The 20,269-nt window shown below is 43.7% G+C and overlaps 1 protein-coding gene across 7 annotated transcripts in view; it reads right to left on the bottom strand.

Moving 5' to 3' along the window:
• Gad1 (glutamate decarboxylase 1) overlaps window positions 1-20,269 on the bottom strand; it is a 40,244-nt gene that overhangs the window by 11,492 nt on the left and 8,483 nt on the right. For 4 of the 7 annotated variants that reach the window (XM_031370565.1, XM_031370566.1, XM_031370567.1 and 1 more), the window contains 8 exons: window positions 17,699-17,857; window positions 16,229-16,471; window positions 11,291-11,381; window positions 4,655-4,767; window positions 3,372-3,487; window positions 3,205-3,284; window positions 2,926-2,980; window positions 614-730 (listed from right to left, as the gene is read on the bottom strand). In XM_031370565.1, coding sequence (XP_031226425.1) covers window positions 614-730; window positions 2,926-2,980; window positions 3,205-3,284; window positions 3,372-3,487; window positions 4,655-4,767; window positions 11,291-11,381; window positions 16,229-16,471; window positions 17,699-17,857 — 974 coding nt within the window. Of the gene's footprint in view, window positions 1-613; window positions 731-2,925; window positions 2,981-3,204; window positions 3,285-3,371; window positions 3,488-4,654; window positions 4,768-4,829; window positions 6,210-11,290; window positions 11,382-16,228; window positions 16,472-17,698; window positions 17,858-20,269 lie in introns of those variants that run through there. The other 3 variants (XM_031370570.1, XM_031370571.1, XM_031370569.1) reach the window with 3 other exon arrangements.

The following is a 20,269-nucleotide window of genomic DNA, read 5'->3' as shown; positions in this document are numbered from 1 at the left end:
GAAGAAGAGGGAGAGGGAGAGGGAGGGAGGGAGGGAAAGGGAGAGGGAGGGAGGGAGGGAGAATAAGACAAAAGGTTTCAGTAACATATGTAAGAGCATATATTTGCTATTGCTGGGAAATTTCGGGATTACTCTCATATCTTCTGTATATGCCCTTACTTTCCTGCATGCAGCAGATGGGTATCTTCTTAGAAGTGTTACAGATGGGAGATGCAGGCTAGTGACTAAGTGTTACACTCATGCCACCTCTTGTATGTTATGTCTTATTTTCTTCTCAAATTCTTTTCTGAATTTTTTTTTCTGATTCTCTGAAGTCAGCTATATTTTACTCTGCATCTAAATAAAGCAACTTCTAATCATAGTAGACTCTAGAAGGATCCACACAAGACAACTATTGGCCAGGATGGGATGAATCCCAGAGGGTGGCCGGATTCTGTGGCATGCACTGTTCACAAACGACTCACTGAGGAGTGGGGAAGAGCAGGAGCTAACGTATGTAGGAAGGGCCTGGCAAGGTATTCAGATGAGCTGGAGGCAAGGCTAAAAGCAGGATTGTTTCTGCCCTGTCACACGACAGCACTGTGTGTGTGGACAAGGAGACAAGGACACTTACATCCACATGCAGCCAAAGGTTGTATTTCTCACATATGTCCGCAATCTCCTGTATTGGATCAAATGCTCCGTAAACAGTCGTGCCTGCGGTTGCATTGACATAAAGGGGAACATAGCCCTACAACGTGAAAGAGATGGCTGATTAGTGCTTTAAAAATAAATTTTCATTCATTTGTTTGTTTATTCGTTTGGTGTGTGTGTGTCTGTGTGTGTATATGTGTCTGTGTGCCTGTGTACCCAGTGTGTACTGACACCCTCAGAGCACAGAAGAGGATTTTAGATGCCCCAGTGACGGAGTAACAACAGGTGGTTGTATACCTGATGTGGGTGCTGGAAACCAAACTCTGGTTCAGTGGAAGAGTGGTATACCCTCTTAGCTGCTGAGCTATCTCCCCCGGCCCCTTGTTTGTGGTTTTTAACCTATCTTCTTGTTTCTACGGGAAGTAGAAGGCACAAATCTTTACTTCTAACATTGAGCCAAGCTGGTGAAATCAGAGACCGTGGCTCAAAGTATTCTTTGTTGTTCATTCATTCATTCATTCAACAGTGATATTGTGTTGTTTTTGTTTTGTTTAAGTGACTTTTACATGCTAGGTCCTTTGGTGCTGGGAATGGTACAGGGAGCAAGTAGATAAAGAACTCTAATGTGATGGACTTAAAATTAAATAAGCAAAATATATAAAATATACCACAGTGGTAAGTTATATGGCAAAAATTAAAGAAGAAGAATAAGTATTGGAGAGATGAGCACTTTTGAACATTATCTGGATACTGCTTTCTGCAGGAGCCATGTTGTTCTAAGTGGTTTGATAACACAAACTCAAGCTTTTATTTTTAAGAGGTGGATATAAGGACTGGGGATTTAGCTCAGTTGGTAAATTGCTTGCTTTGAAAACATAAGGGCCTCATAATTCACAGTTAAAAAGCCAAGCACGTTGATGCATGCTTGTAATGGCAGAACTAGGACTGGGTCAGTGGATACAGGTGGGTCCTTGAGCCTTGCTGCTCAGCCAATCTAGCCTGCCTTGTGAGTTTCAGGTCAGGGAGAGACCTTGTTTCAAATTAATGAGCCTATGCTTCATGTCTTCTGGCTTCCAAACACACCTGCACACACAAACACACCTGCACACTCACACCTGCACACACACCTGAATACACACACACCCGTACTACATGCATACTGCACAAACACCTGTACATGCACACCTGCACACGTATACACACTTGCACACCAGCATACCTGCACACACATGAACACATGCACCCACATAATAATATAATAATATAATATAATAATAGTAGTAATATATAATGATATAATAATAGTAGTAGGTCTATATCTGGGAATGCTGGAACACCAATTCATGCTAAGATGTTGACGTGGAAAAGAGGGAAGCAAGGAAATGAATAAAAGAAGCTAGGACAAGTTGGGGAGCCCTATGAGTCACAGAGAGTTTGAGAGCTCAGCCCATGGCCAGTAAAACTCCATCCACTTTGGCCTCAGCCAACAGCCACAACAAGAAAAGAAGGCGCGAGAAGGTAACTAAACAACACTGTGGTGGTAACGGTGGAAGCTACATGGCAGGGCCGTGGGGTCCATCTGTTCTATGGAATTGCTTTGTGTAGTAGAGTTTGTTGAGCTGGATTTGCCAAGTACTGTGAGCCATCTGCTGGGGCACAGAAGCGCTTTGCTAAACAGAGTCCCACGATAAAACAATGTTTATTAAAACTAGACTATCTCTAACAAGAAACAAAGTTCAATTGCTGGGGTAAGGAGACGGAGCCACCACATGTCCTGCAGATTGGGTGAGTGTCACGGATGCATTCTATGAGTGGCTACCTACACGTGCTCTGGTCACTCTCACTCACTGCATTCATCTATTCACTAGGCTGGACAAAGAATCACAGCCATTCTAGAGTGAACCCTTTTAGCGTGGGCAAAACACAAAAGGGAAAAAAAATCAACAGGGAAGATAAATTTGGCTGGTGAGGTGGCTCAGTGGATAAAGGACTTTGCCACTAAGTCTCATAACTGAATTCAATCCTTAGAATGCATGTGGTAGGAGAGAACCAACTCCTATCCTCTGATTCTCTCTCTTTCTCACACACACACACACACACACACACACACACACACACACACACACTCATCTTTGGAGGCAAATCCTTTCACAAGTTGGAAATAAGACAAGAATCTTGGAAATGTAATACAATTTTCCCATTATCAAAATATTTCATTATATAGGTAAGAAATAGTCATTTTTTAATAAAAAAGTATTAACTGACATTTCAGATGTACCAAAACATACATACCTTTTGTTTGGCATCAAGAATTTTTCCCTCTAAATCAGCCGGAATTATCTTCCCCCTATAATTATTATAAAAAGAGTTAAAATAAAAAAATCAACAAGATTATACAAGGGGGAAAAAAACCCTTTTCATCAGCAGCAAGAAGTAATTTAAATGGATATTTTCAACAGACCATTAGCAGCTTGGCACAGTGTACAGAGCCAGTGCTTAAACACAATAAAGCAGATTTAACAGATGAACATGAATACATCAGGAACCTAATGCTCGCTCCACCCTGCCTACCTTTCATTGCACTTTATCAAAATCACATTGTCGGTTCCAAAGCCAAGAGCAGCCCCAGCTTTCTTTATGGAATAGTGACTCTGCAACAAAGGGATGCTTGAGGTTAAAAAGTTGCATAGTCCCTTGAAAACCATCACAATCCACAAAGCCAGAGGCCTCCAACTCACGTGTTCTGAGGTGAAGAGGACCAGTTTGGGCACAGCCGCCATGCCTTTTGTCTTCACTTCAGGGAAGTACTTGTACCGGGCCGCCATGATGCTGTACATGTTGGATATGGCTCCCCCTAGCAACAAGCACACATAGCGGAGGTTGTGGGGGTTCTCTTGAGTTTTTAACCCAAGGTTGAGCTGGTGTTTCACCACATTGGGAAGGGAAAGGACAGTATCCTGAAAGTTTTGCTGGTTTCTTTACTCCTAAGCACTTCCCCCTGGACCCTTTGGGCTTATCTGCAGAGCTATGTAGACGATTTTGCTGGGCGGTGATTCATGCACTGCAGTGCCTACCCAAACTATACACAATATAAGAGGTGGTGGGAGCAGCTGCAAAGACAAGGTTAGTTACAGCCTTCCAGCTTCCACCCTCTGTGTAACCTGTTTACTGAACAAAGACAAATCTGTTCCCTGAGTTCAGGAAGACAGAGAAAGAGAGTAATGGAGCTTTCTGAAAGAAATAGCGCATTTCTTGGTTACCAGCTTGGGTATTCTTTTTCAATGAATAGCCCAGCCGAGTTCCTGAGTCTAGGAGAGGTCTAAGCTTGTTTAAACAGATACAAATTCACTCCTGTCCCTCTCAATAAAGATACAAAAGGAAAGGAGATAGCAACCCAAGTCTAGCCAATACAAACTCAGCGCCTTCGCATTAGTTATTTTAGGATGAAACAGGCAAATCTGTGGTCTGCTTGAATGGCCTGGGCCATTGTATTCTTGTTTCTTCTTTTCCCCTGCATGCAGTCACACTGCCAGGAACACCCTCTACCCTCAAGGATAGCAGTCTGCATTGTGAAGATTTTTATTCTGTCTACTTTGAGTTAGAGACTAACATAGATACAATATTTGGAGTGAACTCGGTTCATTGATAACCTGACTCACTAATCCCTGGGTTTGCTGTTGTCAGAACAGCACCATTTTGCATGGCCCAAACACAGCCTTGGTTAGTTAGTTTGTAGGGTGGTAAACATTGCCGATAGCCTTCATCCTGATAAAGATAGGGAGGCAAAGTGCTAAGACCATCAACTGTATATAGAGCTGGGGCTAGAGCTAGAGCTAGAGCTAGAGCTAGAGCTAGATAGAGATAAGATGGATAGACATAGATACAGATATATGCATATACACAAATGTCGCAATGAAAACCATTAATTTCTGTAGTTGACATTTGTTAGCAATTTTAATAAAAAAAGAATGAAAGGATCCACATTGGCAGTATTAGGGACAGTTACAGAAAAGAAACCTACCAGGAGAAAATATCCCATCACCATCTTTATTTGACCATCCAATGATTTCTCTCATCTTCTTAAGTGTAATCTGTTCCATGAGAACAAACACGGGTGCAATTTCATATGTGAACCTGGAGTGGTAGTGAAAGGAAGAAGGGAAACAAGGAAATAAATCTACATTTTTGATGAACACAGACCATAAGGTCAGTGGTTGTGGTTGGGTACTAAAAATGGATACTCAAACCACTAAAATGATTTGTTTTCCTGAATTCACATGTCCGCCAGTCCTAAAATGTCAAAACCCAGCCTGGGTTACCAAGAGAGGTGGTGGAGAGTCTGCTCTGAGATACTTCACCAGCAAAAGAGAACCTCACCTGTCCCGGGTGGGGTTCACCCAGAGGAGAGGATTCACCATTAATATGTCACCTTAACACATGTGAATACAAGTGTTAACTTGAAAAACTGCATTTGGGTTCTACTTACAATTGTTCAAACCATTAAAAAAAAAAAAAAAAAAAGGACTGCCAGTTTCACACTTGTAGGCAGGGCTAACTTCTATCTTTCAGAAACATTGTAAACATCTGAAAGCTGACTGTGAAGATAATTGGGAATATTGACCCGTGTTTTAAAGATCTCAATGTAATTATCTACATGTTCTTTCTTCTAATAATCCCTAAGGAAAACTATGTATCTATGACTCTCTGGAGTCGATATCTGTCAAAAATAATTAGAAGTGATGATTTTTCTAATTACAAATTATAAACAACAAGAAGACGGTCAACTTGCGTGCATATCTGACTGTGAATGTCAGATCTTCTGGCAGGCTGCATGTATCTCCCAACAAACAGATGAAAATGAAGCAAGCCATGTTTGTTTGTTTGTTTGTTTTTAAAGAAGTTCAAAGTGGTGGCTCTGTCTTGTAGGACAGACAGTCATTGAAGCAAGATTGGGGTGCTAAACAGGGTCCAAGAGAAGTTGAGGAAAACCACTCACAGAAAATTGAGCCTAAAGACAGAATCCATTTACTAAATGCTAAGGCTCTTTTTCTTGCTTTGCCTTGAACTTCTTAAGCTTCAGTCTCTGTAGGCTGAGCCAAGACCATCCTAGCTGAAAAGAGATGCCTAGACGGACCCAGCCAAGTGATACAGGAGGCATTGTCATCATTTAGGGGTTTGGGATTGAATGCCAATGCCAAAGACTAATGGGAATCTTGCTTAATGATTTAGAAAAACTACTTGCAAGAATGAGATAACTATGGCTTTAAGTAAAACACAGGTGATGCCAATAAGCTTTAATCAGGGAGAAAAAAAAAAGTCACATTAATTATGTGTCTGTACAGGAGGACAACAAAAGACCCAAGAGGATCCTCAGGATATGTCTGGTGGGAGGAGGAGAAGAATTTTGTTTCAAAGGGATCATGTCCATTTTCCTTGGAGGTCCCCTGAAATTTTGGGAGCAAGACCCTGGGAGAACGTGTGTTCAGTTACCATCACCTCTGGAAGTCACACTCATGCTTTGGTTCTGCTCTGAGCCCCATCACCGTAGCAACCAACACTCCCTCATGTCTGATGGCCTGATAAAGGAAGAAGAAGAGAAGGGTTCCTGGTTTAGCCTGGGATGCTGAGTGTAGCAAGAGGCAAGCTCATGGATTTGCATCTCCACATTGTTGAACAAATGTGTGATCTACAGTTCCACTGATTTTTGGAAATGTTGAAATGGCTGAAATATTTGCACAATGAAGAGGGACTGATGGCAGTTTGTGTGCTTGGATCTCACAATATCAAATAGCAATAAGAAATCTCTTGAGGTCAAGGAAAGGAACAATGGAACCACACACCACCGTATCAGAACTAGCTCAAGGACTGGATGAAAGTTGAGTTAGAGGAAAATCAGTATTAGATACCAGGTAGGAACCATGTGAGGAAGGGGAATGTATGGGACTGAAAACCAAGGAGTTGGTTTGATGTGTGTTTCAGGATAGAATCAACTTAGTTCTCATATTTGCATGCATCAGTCTTCCTTGCTAAGGACCAGGAACATGACCATGTCCCTTCAGGACCCACAAGAAGAGTCTAGAACTCTCTCAGGAGACTATCTGGTCTTAACATATTTCTGAGGCCTTATCTATGTTGGTATGTGGTTCCTAAACCTTCTTTCAGTTCTGTTCACCAGATACAGAGTGGCTGTTAGGTACCTCACAGTTTCCTGTGTTCGGAGGAGACAGATGTTATGAGACACCATTCCCAGGCTTGAGATTGAAACTTACTAGGGTAAATCAGCATTTGGTCCTTGACCTCAGGTACATCTTGTTTGAGGGTCTCTACCTTGGTCTGAGGGACCAGATACTTCATGGCTAGTATTATACTGACTCTGGAACTTAGTCCTTACATCCTACCTTTCCTAGAAGCTTAGAGAAACCTTTTGGAAGAGAAGAGCTGTGTGTGCCTAGGACAACTACACATTTGCAGTTTCCTCTGGACATTTACTGGTCATGACTGCTGATTCATAATCCAACAAACAGGCCAATGAGATGTCTTGTTCCAGATACTTCTGGGCCTGGCTGTCCATTTTGGGTCATATTTGTGATTATAGTGAAAGGTGTTTTCCTGTATCCATACTCCTATGAAAGGCTCTGAAGTTTACTCTAGAACAGTAGCTCATGACTTAATTGGATCACAGACCCTTTTTAGGAATCCTGGGTAAACTACATGTAAAAAGGTATGGATATACACATTGTTTTTTTTTGTTCACTTGTAAGAGATTTTTCTTCCTACAATTTGGACACCAGGTTAGGAACCCTTTCTCTAAGTGACATGTGAGAGATGATGTCAAGAGACCAAAGTCAATGCAGATCTGGAAGAAGCTGGTGGGGTCAACATGGTTACAATTTGGGATCCAAGATCAGTGAAATAGCCCTTCAAAAGGCCTTGGCATAGAGCATAAGACATGGTTTGGAATTAAGGATTTAAAACAGCAAGATGGGAGGATATTAAGAGAGGACTCATTGGGGAGGTAAGTCAGTCCCTTGACAGTCCACCTCAGCTTGTCGGTGAGACATACTCAGAATTAAAGTGAATCGATTGTCAAGACGCTGTTACTGTGTTGTTGCAGCCAGTCATTAACAGTATCAATTATCTCCCTTCACTACAGTCTGTTTAAAGTGTGGTTCACCAAGACCAGAGACTTGGTGATTCCTTACACTCAACCATGGGGCCGAACAATTTCTGTGGAAAGCATTTCATGTGGTTCTGAGGTTTCCTAGCGGTAATGCTGTGTCCCTGCTTTGCCAGCCCTGCTTCCTTCCCTTCCTCTTTTCCTCAGTCCCTCCATCCATCATGCTCTCTTGTTTTCCTGAGTTTTGAAACAGAGGGTAAGGGTAAACCAGAACTCCAGTTGTTGGCAAGCAATTTGAAGGAACTTTGTAACTGAGAGCTTCGTGGCATAATAGGAACTAGAAAGGCACAAAGGAGCCAGGAATTCTGATGGCTTCCAGGCTGAGGACTTTAATGAAAGACTCTTCCACACTAGCCGCTGTGGGGATCCTATGTCCTCTCTCTACAGATGTGTTAGGGGACATAAGTAAGATATTGAAGGGAACTTAGGGAGATGCTCTTTTGTCTAGAGATGGCAAGAGTCAGAAACAAGAGCCAGGAGGCTGTGTGTGCCTACCTATCCTGGGGTATGGATATCTTAGGGCTGAGCTATAGTTAAGTCTTCAGGATCACTCTGGGGGGAAGATGCCATTGCCCCATCTTTTCTCGATGAAAAGATAAAAAAAAACTCAAGAGGAACACTGATTTGTGTGAGATCTCAGCTGTCTGTTTCAGGGTCAGCAATCCCAGTCGTAGCTGTTTCTCCAGGACAAATGGGAACTGCTTGGTGCAGGCTCTGCTCTGACAGCTTGCCCCTCAGTGCATGATGACTGATGACTCCACAGGAAATTTCTTCAGCGTGACTTTAATAAAGCAATAGGTGCGCGAGACCCTCAAGCTCATGGTAAGAGGAGAGACAGTTCTTGTGGTCACAATTCCACATTATACCAAGTGTCCTTGCGTACACAACCTGCTCACACAGTTGTTCTTGGTGGGCTTGCTTTGGAAGAGAAGAGGAGTACACGCTAAGAACAGCTATGCATTTGCCAAGCTTTTGCTGTACTCTCCTTGATCCCTGCCTGGGAGAACAGGTCCCAGAGCTGCATGTACAAGCTGATGTTAAAGCACGGACATGAACATTCTTTCTTTGTTAACCAGTCAGGTGGCCTACCTGATCTTTCAGATCTACCTGAAAGAGGATGTTAGATCCTTCTTTGAAAGGACTTTTGAGAAGATAGTAACTACACTCTTTTACCAGTGCTACCCAAACCCAACAGACGTGGGGTGAGAGAGGAGGTATGAACACATCAGTAATTAAATCACAATTGGCCAGAATAAAGGAAGTTCTTCCAGTCTCTCTCAGGCCTATTTGGACTGGTGTTCCTAGTTGAAGAAGGAATCGTCACACGGGAGCAGATGCTACCCGCGTGCCTGCGATGCTGCCGCACGCACGCTATGATCTTCCAGGGCTTCTGGCTGAGGAGACTGTCTAGAGAACAGTTATCACTTCCTCACACAACAGCCTGTCTCAAGAGCTGACAGGAACTCTCTCACTATTTTAAATAACCTTCTCTATCGATCTGTTGAAATCGAATCATATTTTACAAATACCTCCTGCTCAGTGGAGAGGCAATTACTATGTGTCATTTAGCTAGCTTGGCCTTGACCTCAGATGGCTGGGACATATTTAGTGTTTCATAGCTGAGCTGAGAGCTAAGGGAGGAGCAAAGAATTTTGATTTTATTAATATAGACCAAAACGCGGTCAGGGGGAGGACCTGTAATAAATAGTTTTCTGGCTCAAAGAAAGCTTTTAGAAGATCTGGTCATAACTGGTTAGAGGGGGCGAGCTCTTTATTTACCTTGATATTGACTACACATTAGAAGGGATACCCAGAAGCCTATAGAGCACATATAAACATGCTGGGTAAATGCAGCGCCTACGGTATTTGAGTCTTGCTGAACATGTGTTATTTTGGGGGTCAGGAAAGATCAAACCTACAGCCTTGAAGATGCTTAACAAGTGATGTGCCACTGAGCCACATCCCCAGCCCAGATTCATACATACCCTTTACTTTCCTTTTCCCAGTTATTTCCTAAATTGCTGGGTTAAAGCAAATAGACTGCACTTTCTAATTTAAGTTGTTCCTTCCTGTTAGACACTACAATTTATGCATTAGTGTATAATTAGTATGTTATGATGCTCGTGCTTGGGGATAAATATTTTTATTCTACAAACCATAATACAGTAAAGATGGCTGAGTTGGAGGGGGGCGCTTTGTGTTTGAAGAGGTCATGGATCGATTGCATCCCTGACCCAAACTCCTCACTTTTGAAGTCTCAGTAGTCCAACACAGACACACGCATGAGCAATTTGTAGTTTCAAGATGCACTTTTGACTTTGTGGCTGGCCACGGGTCAAGAAAAACAGGTTACCTTGAACTTCAATAACCAGCATTCTGTCGGCTGTCACAAACCGACATTCTGGCTCCTCACAAACCCACTCATTCACCTAAGTTCACTTTTCAGGATCTTACAACAAACTTAAGGAGTGAGTTGGGGGCTAAAGTGGAGCACAATGGCAGAATGCATGCTCAGCATGCCCTAGGCCTGGGCTAGCATGCTTAGCGTGCCCGAGGTCTGGGTTTGGTGCCCGGTGCCACAGAATAATTAACAAAGAACAAATAAATAGTTTTTCAATGTTGCAGCAGTGACAGAAACCCCTGTGGTTCTTATGCAGCTATCATTAAATTATTGCAATACATTTGCTTCATTAATTTCCTTTGGATACTTTAATTGAATGTTATGCCACTGTCTGGATTCATTGATAGAAATAAAACACTGTCATTAGTATTGAGGAAAAAGATATTCGTCCTTAAGCTATGGTGACCCGCCATATCTCATAATACATTCTTACCCCGAGAGATGACACATACAGGGTGATTTCTAGGACTACTCAGGTTGTACTTGGACCTTGAAAATCTTGGAATAACTTCCATGTAAATTTAAAAGACAGCAGAAATAAATGAAAGCCTTGTCTACATAAGTAGGTTGTGTTTCCCAAAGTGTTAACACACTGACAGCAAAAACTGTCAGTTATTTTGAAATGAATACATGCTATATCTGCAGTAGATGCATGTTGCTGTAGAAATTTTTAGTATATGTGCTGCCGAAGTGAGCACAAGAAATTTTAGTTAAACAATAGGTTGATAAAACAGATTCATGGCTAATAATAGCTTAATCATGAAGGAAATACAGCCTAAGTGTTAAGTGCCAATGTGCCTGGGTGGGAAAGGAAATGGAAAGCAAAGAAGGACCTTTTAAGATGTGCATTCAAAAAGAGTCTGCTATGCAATTTCACACGAAAATCTCAAAGTTAGTTACCATTTCTCACGCGCATGCTCTTATTACATTTTTCAAGAATAGTTTCTCACCTTGTGACAAATCTAAAAGAGTTTATGAGAAAAATGAACTCCAAGAGAACAGAACCATCAGAGTGAAGCTTTTAAATCATAAGCCATACATAGCACTGTGCACACAGGAAAGGAATACATGAGACTTACATATTGGTATTGGCAGTTGATGTCAGCCATTCACCAGCTAAGCCAATGATATCCAAACCAGTAGAGAGCTGGTTGAAAAATCGAGGGTGACCTAGAGAGATAACAGGCAAGCATGAAGGCAAAGGCAGATTTTTCATTGCTATCTTCAGAGCACAGGGTTGGAGCACATGACATGAACTCCATCCTATGGTCTGATAGAGCACTCCAAGGGTCCTAGAGAAAGGGGAGGAAGGTGACCAACGATTAACAATGATGATGTCCTCAGACATCTATGTTTCTAAGGCAGCATGCATTTAAATTTAAAAGTTGGAAATTTGGCCTGGAACAATGGCTCAGTGGTTAAGAACGCTGGTGTTCTTCCAGAGGACCCAGGTTTGATCCCAAGCATCCACATGCTAGCTATCTGTAACTCTACTCCCAGGTGATCTGATGTCCTTTTCTGGCTTCTGAGAACACTGCATGCATATGGCACATGGGCATATACAGTGTGCCATATGCAGGCAAAGCGTCTATTCATACAAATTAAAAAATAAAAACATATACACAAAGTTGAGAGTCATGAAATGAACCATGCTATCCAATATCTTATTTGTTGACTTCCAGGTGATCTCTTCTGCCACAGTGATTTCTTCAGTTATGAGAAAGGATGTGGCAGCGTCCTGTGTGGTGATGCATGCTTGTGGTCTTGGCACTTCCGGAGAGCATAGGCAAGAGGATTGTGAGTTCAAGGCCAGCCTGGATTACAAAGTAAGACCTTTTCTTAACTCCCTCTTGAGGGATGTGGTAGTTATTATTCTGTTTATATCTATTAAAACTTTTACTTCAATATCCCAAGGACTTTAAGTGCCAGGCTGAGATTGGCTAATGGAGAGAGACTATAGAGTCTTGTGGCTCAAACCAAGCCTGAGGGAAGTTTCCACTCAGACCTGATATGGCGACCAACCAGTACTCTCCTGAGTCTCTGGGGCAAATGTTCTTTGCCCATCCAGAGTTAGGTGCTCATTAAAGTAATGGAGCTAAGCAGATTAAGAGCTAGCTGACCCAGCACCTTCTCTGTGAGCAGGCAGACCGTCCCTCACTCAGTTACTGAACACAGAACCACTTAGGTCCTGCAACTCAAAAGTCCCGTGCAGTCCACAGTGCATTTTAACTGGCACTGCCCCCAGCAAACTTACAACTACTGCCAAATTTTTGTTAACTTAACGTTCACCAAAAACTCAACCTCACATCAGCAGGCTTGGCTCAGCTGTCATGAAGGAGGTCCCACAATAGATTTCCCAGGGAATAAGTGACAGAGGGTGATGTTGTAGAGATTTGCTGACTGCTGTGTTTCCGGTGGAAACTGCAGTTGTCTGTGAATAACTGTCAGAGACCTAGTGTTTGAATGTCCCTAGTTTAAGTCCCCTCCCTGAGAATCTGCCCTTCCCTCAATGTTCTGGGAGAGGAGTCGCTTTTCTTCGGGAACCTAGCTGCTGGTAGGTGCCACAGTAAGGTAGAAGGCCCCACACCAGGAATATTCAGGCAACACTAACTGGACTCAGTAGATTATTAAAAAATAAAAAGTCAACATGAAGGTAGGAGGAGGGATTTTTTAGGGGAGCCAGGGAGAGTGGGAGGGGCAAGTTAGGGCAGCTTCAATCAAGATACATCTTACATACATATGAAATTGTCAAAGAATAAAATATTCTAAAGTAATACTTCCATTGAAATCCATTAAAGTATATACTGTGCCCATTTGAAAACTTAAAAACAACAATTCTTTCATTCTGAGCTAGTACTGGATTATAAATAAGAACAATCACATTTTATTTGATACTGCAGTAGAGTCATATAGCATGGCAGAACAAAAGACAGAGACAGACTGACACAAAGTGAAACAGTCTGTATAGGAGATGAACTACAAAGGTCCCCCACACTCTATCACATGGCTACAGTGTCTGCCTCCAGGATCCCCTAAAAGTTTCTACTGAGTAGCAACATAGTTTAGATGTCAGTTGTTTCCTCTCTCTCTCTCTCTCTCTCTCTCTCTCTCTCTCTCCTTCCCTCCTTCCCTCTCTTCCCCTCCCCTCCTCCCTCCTCCTTCTCATATTTTGCTTTTTCTGTTGCTTTCTAAAAGAAAGGTTTAGTTATGTAGCCCAGACTATCCTCAAACAGGGGGTCTTCTTGACCTCATCCTCATCTGCTAAGTGTTGGCTTTATAGGCAGGTACCATTAGGTCCAAACCCAGATTTGATGTTAATTCTGACAGACAGGACACTGAGTAATACATGGTTTAATGTCGAGAAAGAGGAGAAAGTCATTTTAAAGTAAGTTTTCCCCACAAATAAACTACTGGATCTCAAATCGACTGAATTGAAACAGTGTGTAACAAAAGCACTTATATATTCAGGAGGCAATCGAATATTTCATAGTATTAAGGAACTTAGGCAGGTTATTTTTCACCTAGAACACTGACATGATTTTTAAAGGAAATTCATGAAGGTGCAGATATGTGTTGATGCAATAATATTCTGTGTGGGACCTGCTTCCATACAATGCAGAGAAAGGGTCAGCAGGATTGGGTGAGAGTTAAAGCTGGGTATTTGGTGCGTGTGGCTCATTATATAATTCTACTTTGGTATAAGTTCAAATTTTCCATAATGAGAAGTTAAAAAAAGAACAAGCCTAGAAATACATGGCTGCTTGATTGAAGGCTGCCTCAAGTCTCTGTATTAGTCCTTGGAAAATGTGTGTGCTGGGTCCTTTGTTAATTCATAGAGCAATTTCAAATGTACCATTTCCGTTCTTAGACTGTGCTGGAACACTGTGCTTTCATTATTAAAACCCAATTCATTATTTTGGCTGTTAATGCACTAATATCCTCCAAAATCTTTCTGATGTGTGTTAGGGACTTAGTCTATTGTTTGAATGTATACCCCAAATGATAGACCAGCAACCACGAGCTGGCTTTGACATGGCAGCAATGGTGTCCTTTAACCAGTGCCAACCCTGTGAAGGGCAGCAGAAAGTTCCACGTGGTGTGGAAGATTATGTGCTCTGTAAATGCAAATGTCTGCCTCGGGAAGCGGCTGTGCTAATCAGAGGTGGATGGCCTCAGTCTAAACATCTCAGTGGGTTCAGACAAGGAGCTAAAGTCTACTTTCTCTGACCACAGGCGTGAGATGCTATCATGACCAAATTCTGTGTTTTCTTTGATAGACATTCTGGCCTTTAGTGGATGGATGGATAGATGATAGATAGATAGATAGATAGATAGATAGATAGATAGATAGATAGATAGAAAGTGGAAGATAGACCTCTTAACACAGAGAAAGTGTATAGAGCAAATTGATGAGACACAAAACGTTGACCAAAGCAAACCAAGCTGGAACACAGAATTGTGATTCTCTTTTAAGCCAGGAGAACAACACTGCTTCTCAGGAATGGGTTAGCCATCCAATCAGGACAGTGCTAGTCGAGCTGAATTGATGAGGGCTTCTTTAACAAACAGACTAGGTCTGAGTAGGTCTGGTCTATGCAATAATTTAAAAATGAAACTATACTTAGGCCAGCGGTGTTGGCTACCCTCAAAAGCTACTTGGAATTCTTTATTTAAATAGCTTCTTTGGCTAACTTCATTAGTTTTCTATAATAGTTTGTTTCTGACATCCTGTAACCTTGATCAACTTTATTGCCACTAGCCTCTCTGATCTTCATCTTCAATCTTTCTGTCTTCTAGGGGTTTAGATGATGGGAAATAAAGGTGGAGAGAGAAAGAAGTGGAAAGAACAATAAGTTGCCATTCCTTGCCTTGGGGCTTCCCCCCCAATAGCAATTGTGATGGCTGAGGACCCTCCAATCCCTGAAGGCCTGTCTGCCTAAGGGCCCTGGAAAGCCAGGCTGGGAGGGGAGGAGAGTGACCAGGCAAAGGAACTGTTCTTTATTTTGGTGCTAAGAAACAGCTCAGATGGAGATTTAAAACGTCTTTGAACTTGGGGTGATTGCAAAGTAACCACTTGAGTCAGGACTGCTGATTAGAGAGGACTTGGAAAAGGCGAAGAGGGGCAAGAGAACTCATGACTCATCTGGAATATAATATAAGGGGAGAGATGGGGAAGGACAGGGAGAGAGGGAGAGGGAGATAGAGGCAGGCAGGCAGACAGAGACTGAGTCTTTTGGGTGTTCTGGATTGAACTGTATTCCTTAAAAAGATGAACTCAAGTCTCAATCTCTTGTTCCTATAGAGCATGACTCTACTTGGCAATAGAGTTTTCTCAGCTACGAACAAGTTAGACAAGGTCATTCTGGATTGGGGTAGTCCTTAATCCAAAGGAGAGGGTGTCCTTTGCTGAAAAGGAAATATGGACGAACATTCACAAGGAAGAGGCCATGTGGAGGGAAAGACGGAAGCTGAAGTGAGGCACCCACAAGCCGAGGAAAATGCCCACAAGTACCAGAAGCCACAATGGCAAGGCTGGATCTTCTCTGAGAGCCTTCAAAGAAAGCATGGTTCCACTGATACCTTTGAAGGCTTGGCCTCTAAAACTGAAAGAACCAATCCGCACTGTGATGGCTTGTATGACAACCCTTAGAAAATGACTCCAAGACAAAGGGCAAAGGCCAGTTAGTTTCCCAGTGCAAGGGGCAGGTGGTAGAGGCAGGGTTCTTCAGAATGAAACAGAATGAGGTAGACCAGAGAAAGGACAAAGGGACAGATCATTCTGCTCTGTTTAGGTTACAATCAACCTAAAACAAAACCCAAGGTCATTATATAGCTGTACCTTTTTTAGTTTTAAAAGAAATGATGACTTTTTGCCAGACCTGCTTCAGCCATTGTGGCCCATGGTGACCTTGTGGTCACTGGGCACCTGGTGTCTTGCCAGGACAGGGCCTCTTCAATATGAATTGGCTATGCTTCCAACCAGCTAGGTGATGGTCAAACCGTTCTCTTACTCTTACCTGTACGAACCCCGTACTTCAGGGTGTCTCTACAGTCAACCAGGATCTGCTCCAGAGACTCCGGGTGGTCAGACAGCTCCAAATTAAAGCCTTCCATGCCTTCCAGCAACTGGTGTGGGTGGTGGAAATCCAAAACCTTCGTGGAGCGATCAAACGTCTTGCGGACATAGTTGAGGAGTATGTCCACCACTTCCAGCAAGAACTGCACAGTTTGCTCCTCCCCATTCTTAGCTGGAAGCAGATCTAAGCAGAGAGGGGAAACCAAACAGTGATTACCACCTGCTTCATACTGGGTTTCCTGAGTTAGCCTGCAGAGGGGCTCCGGGGTTTCCTGAGTCAGTCTGCAGAGGGCTCAGGGGTTTCCTGGGTCAGCCTGCAGAGGGCTCAGTTGCTTTCCAGGATATGGATCTACACTGAGATTTGAACAGCCAGTGTACAGAAGGATGCACTATACTCACAGACATTTGATACATTCCTAGGACTTCACACACTTCCTAATAGTCAAGACTGCTCATATGGGGGAGGAGTGGAGTGCTTAAGGAAACCTTGAGCAGCTGACCCTGGCAGCTGTCCATTTGCTGAATGGACACCTGGGAGGAACACGATGTAAAGTACTTCTCTTGGTCTCCTGAGGACCAGGTGTTCCTGTGCATCTGGCTTGGTGTTAATGATTTGCCTGATCTGTGGGTGGCAGAGGTTGGGGCTGCTGTGGGTATGGGCTCTAGAAGGTGCCAGAGGGAACCACTGTCATTCTGTTGACATCATCCTTTGGGGCCTTAATTGTTTTTAGGCATCTGGAAGTAGCCTGGGCTTTAGACTCTGCCTAGCAGAATCAGAAAGGGGGATGAGCAGGAAGAAGAGCTCTTGGGTCTCCTGAGTGAAGTTTCCAGGAGAGTAAGTATAAGAATAGGTTGTGTGGCCACTCACAGCATGCCTGTCTCAGAGGTTTAGTGAAGCTGTGACTTCTGTGGTTCTGTGAGAGCTAAGGGAAGTAGGAGTTCCCAGAAAGGCACTTTCCAAGGTCTGCCTTGTAAAGCCAGCAGAATCCAGAGAAAGCACTTCAAAGAGTCACCCATGTTTAGTCATGAGGTTCAGATGTTCAGCTTCCCACAGAGCAGGTTTGGGGTTTGGGGCTTGGGGTTTGGGCTGATCATCTTGGAAGATAAATGTTAATAGAAGGATCATTCCATTCTCTGAGTGTAAGATTCCTTTAGTGTCTGAGATTCTGTGAGTCCCTGTTTGCCTCTGGGAGTGTCTTATTTACAGACATCCCTCAGCTACCTTCCAAAGCAGCAGAGATCCCGGGCAGAAGGAAAGGAGGGACTCTGTTCTGTACAAACGTCAGAAACAGTCTCACAAGGGCTCACAGAGGGGAACAGCATTTGCTGGAGAAAGAAGTAAAATTTCAGGGGGAAAAAAATCAAGACAAACTGGCTGAGCTGGGTGGGGCCTGGGGAGGAACACCCCCACCTTGAGCAAACAGGTTGGAGAAGTCGGTCTCTGTGCGCCGGAAGCGGGCACCCGGGTCACTGTTTTCACAGGAAAGCAGGTTCTTGGAGGACTGCCTCTCCCTGAAGGCGCTCACAAGACGACTCTTCTCCTCCAGGCTATTGGTCCTCTGCAAGAAGCCTAAAGTGCAAGAAGCTAGGTCAGAGAAACTGGGATGTAACCAGCCACCAAAGGCCAGCTGCCTAACCAGCCTGGCTGACCGGACTAACCCTCCAAGCGAGGCACTTGCTTTTTGCTGAGAAGAGAAGCCACTGAGTGTCCGTGTTTAAGATACAGTGACTCTGCACTGCTTGCCTTCAGGCGGGGAGGGGCTGTGTCAAGCGTCATCAATGGCACAGGCCCAGTCATGCAAGAGAGAAAAGCAGCAAGTGAGCCCATCTCTTCTCTGAACATGACAACAAATTCAGAATTAAGTTGACTGGACAGCTTCCACTCCAGTAACCCGCCCCAGGATGGGGCTTGGAAGGAAGGGACCCAGAGAGGAGGCTGTCAACATTGGGCTTGTGGACTATAGAACCTGGGGGCGAGGGGGAGGAAGTGGGGGTGTGTGTGTGGCAGGGGATGAGAATGTAAGAGGGAAGATGTTGAAGACCAACAGAAGGGGGAATGGAGAGGACAGTAGAGTGGAGGGTGAAGACAGCAGAGAAGGGGAGGGGAGGACATAGGAGGGAGCAGGATGGGGCAGCAGAAGGAGGAGGGTGAGGATAGCAGAGGGAGGAAGGAAAAGGTAAATATCACAGGTGTAATATTTTTTTACTCAAATATGCAGTGTGCTTTTTCCTGAACCTCTCTCCATTTATCAAGCGTTAGAGGAAAAAGACTTGAAACCCTCAACATCTCACAGCCTCGTCGACTCAGCTCTAAGTATTGACGGAGCACTTGCAGAACAGCTGTTTGTTATTTATTTAGAAGGAGACGGATGAAGTGAGACCAATCTCCCATCATCCAGAAGCTGGTCTGGCAGCTGGCCACCTCTGCTACAGCCATGATAGAAAGCTCTCCAAGAGGCACACTGAAATGAACTCAGAACTCAGGTTGGGATTCACAGCACTCCGTCACTTCCCCCCCAAGAAGGAGGAGAAGTCTCACTTACCCATGGTGTATAGTGCAAATACTCACCGCAGTACTCCAGGAAGCAGGGTTGAACCCAATGGGCTGGAGTTGGGGTTCCCTGTCAACTTGGAGCATGCTCCTCCCCTTCCCTGACCAAGCACTGTACTTTGCTCTTTGCTCAACAGTATCTCCACACAGCCTCCATTTTTAGCTCCAGAGGCAGCATAAGGAAGAGAGAAAACACTACATTTCTTGGTGACTCCAAAGCTGTCTTTGTAGAAACCAAGATCCCTGAGATATCGCAGCGAAGATTAGAGTCCAGAGCCAGGAGGCAGTACTCATTCACTAGAGGGATATGGGTCCTGGCCCCTGGCCCTGTTCCCCTCTGTCCACTATTATGGTTAGAGAGTATGTCTGGCTGGAGAAACCAAACCCACGTGACTCAGTGAAGGGTGGTTCTGCCCATCTAAGACCTACTTTGGAGCCTCTGTCATCTGCCCAGTATTCTGAGTCATTCCTGAGAGACCCCACATCTTCCTACCTTGCACCCCCTTTGGAAGCCAGAGGCAGGGAGATTAGGCTTTACATTTCCTCTCCCAAGATCGTTCCCACACAGGCTCACCCAGAGACACGCTGATGAGACAGGGAGACATAGCTTTAGATCTGGGTGCCATTTGGGGCCACTTTTTCTGTAATGAAAGAATCGGAATTTTCTCTAGATCCCAATTCATACTAGCACATTCATACTGCATTGTAAATTGTTTAAAACACTGGTGTGATCACTTAACTGTGCTTATTCTCCTTAATACTGGGGATTGCTGATGTGAACATTCAATATACAATGTTGTTTCTTTCATTTCATTTAGGAAAGTATTGTTTTGTTTGGTTTTAATTATTGAGATCCTTTAAAATGATCCAAGCTCCTCTTGGCTCAGAGAGGCCCTGCCAGGAACTATTCGCTTCTTCAAGGTGGAAGAACGAAATTGAATGGAGAATAATATTGAGTGTGCTGTAACAATGGTCTGACTAGCAAGGGGTCCTGGCTAGGGGGTCCCTGGGACTTCCCAGGAACATCCTATATTCTTTGTTGTTCTATACCCCAGCCACCTGCATTTAGGGCTAGCCTGTAACTGTCCCAGGAGAGAAAGCTTGAAGTTGTACTGGATCAATTCATAGATGGCCAGCAACCCACACTCAAATAAAGATGGGCAGCATCCCAAAAGGACTTCAGTTCTGCTGGTGGCTTTTCCTCATTCTTATTTCCAGTGAGCCCTGTGGTACCAGAGAGCAGAATGCTCCAGACAGCTGTTTGCAAGTGGAGCTCTAAACTTGGTGTGGTGTAAAGACACACAGTCACTGGGCAGAGGAGATGCTGAAATGAAGCCCAGCACCAAAGCCACTTAGAGAAAGGCGCCTCTTCTTCTTCTTCTTCTTTTTTTAAATGGGCACACAGTGTATTAACAGATTGTCTACTTTTTT

Source organism: Mastomys coucha, unplaced genomic scaffold (genome assembly GCF_008632895.1).
Source record: "Mastomys coucha isolate ucsf_1 unplaced genomic scaffold, UCSF_Mcou_1 pScaffold15, whole genome shotgun sequence".
NCBI classification, from domain to species: domain Eukaryota; kingdom Metazoa; phylum Chordata; class Mammalia; order Rodentia; family Muridae; genus Mastomys; species Mastomys coucha.
This window is presented reverse-complemented; position numbering and strand designations above follow the sequence as displayed.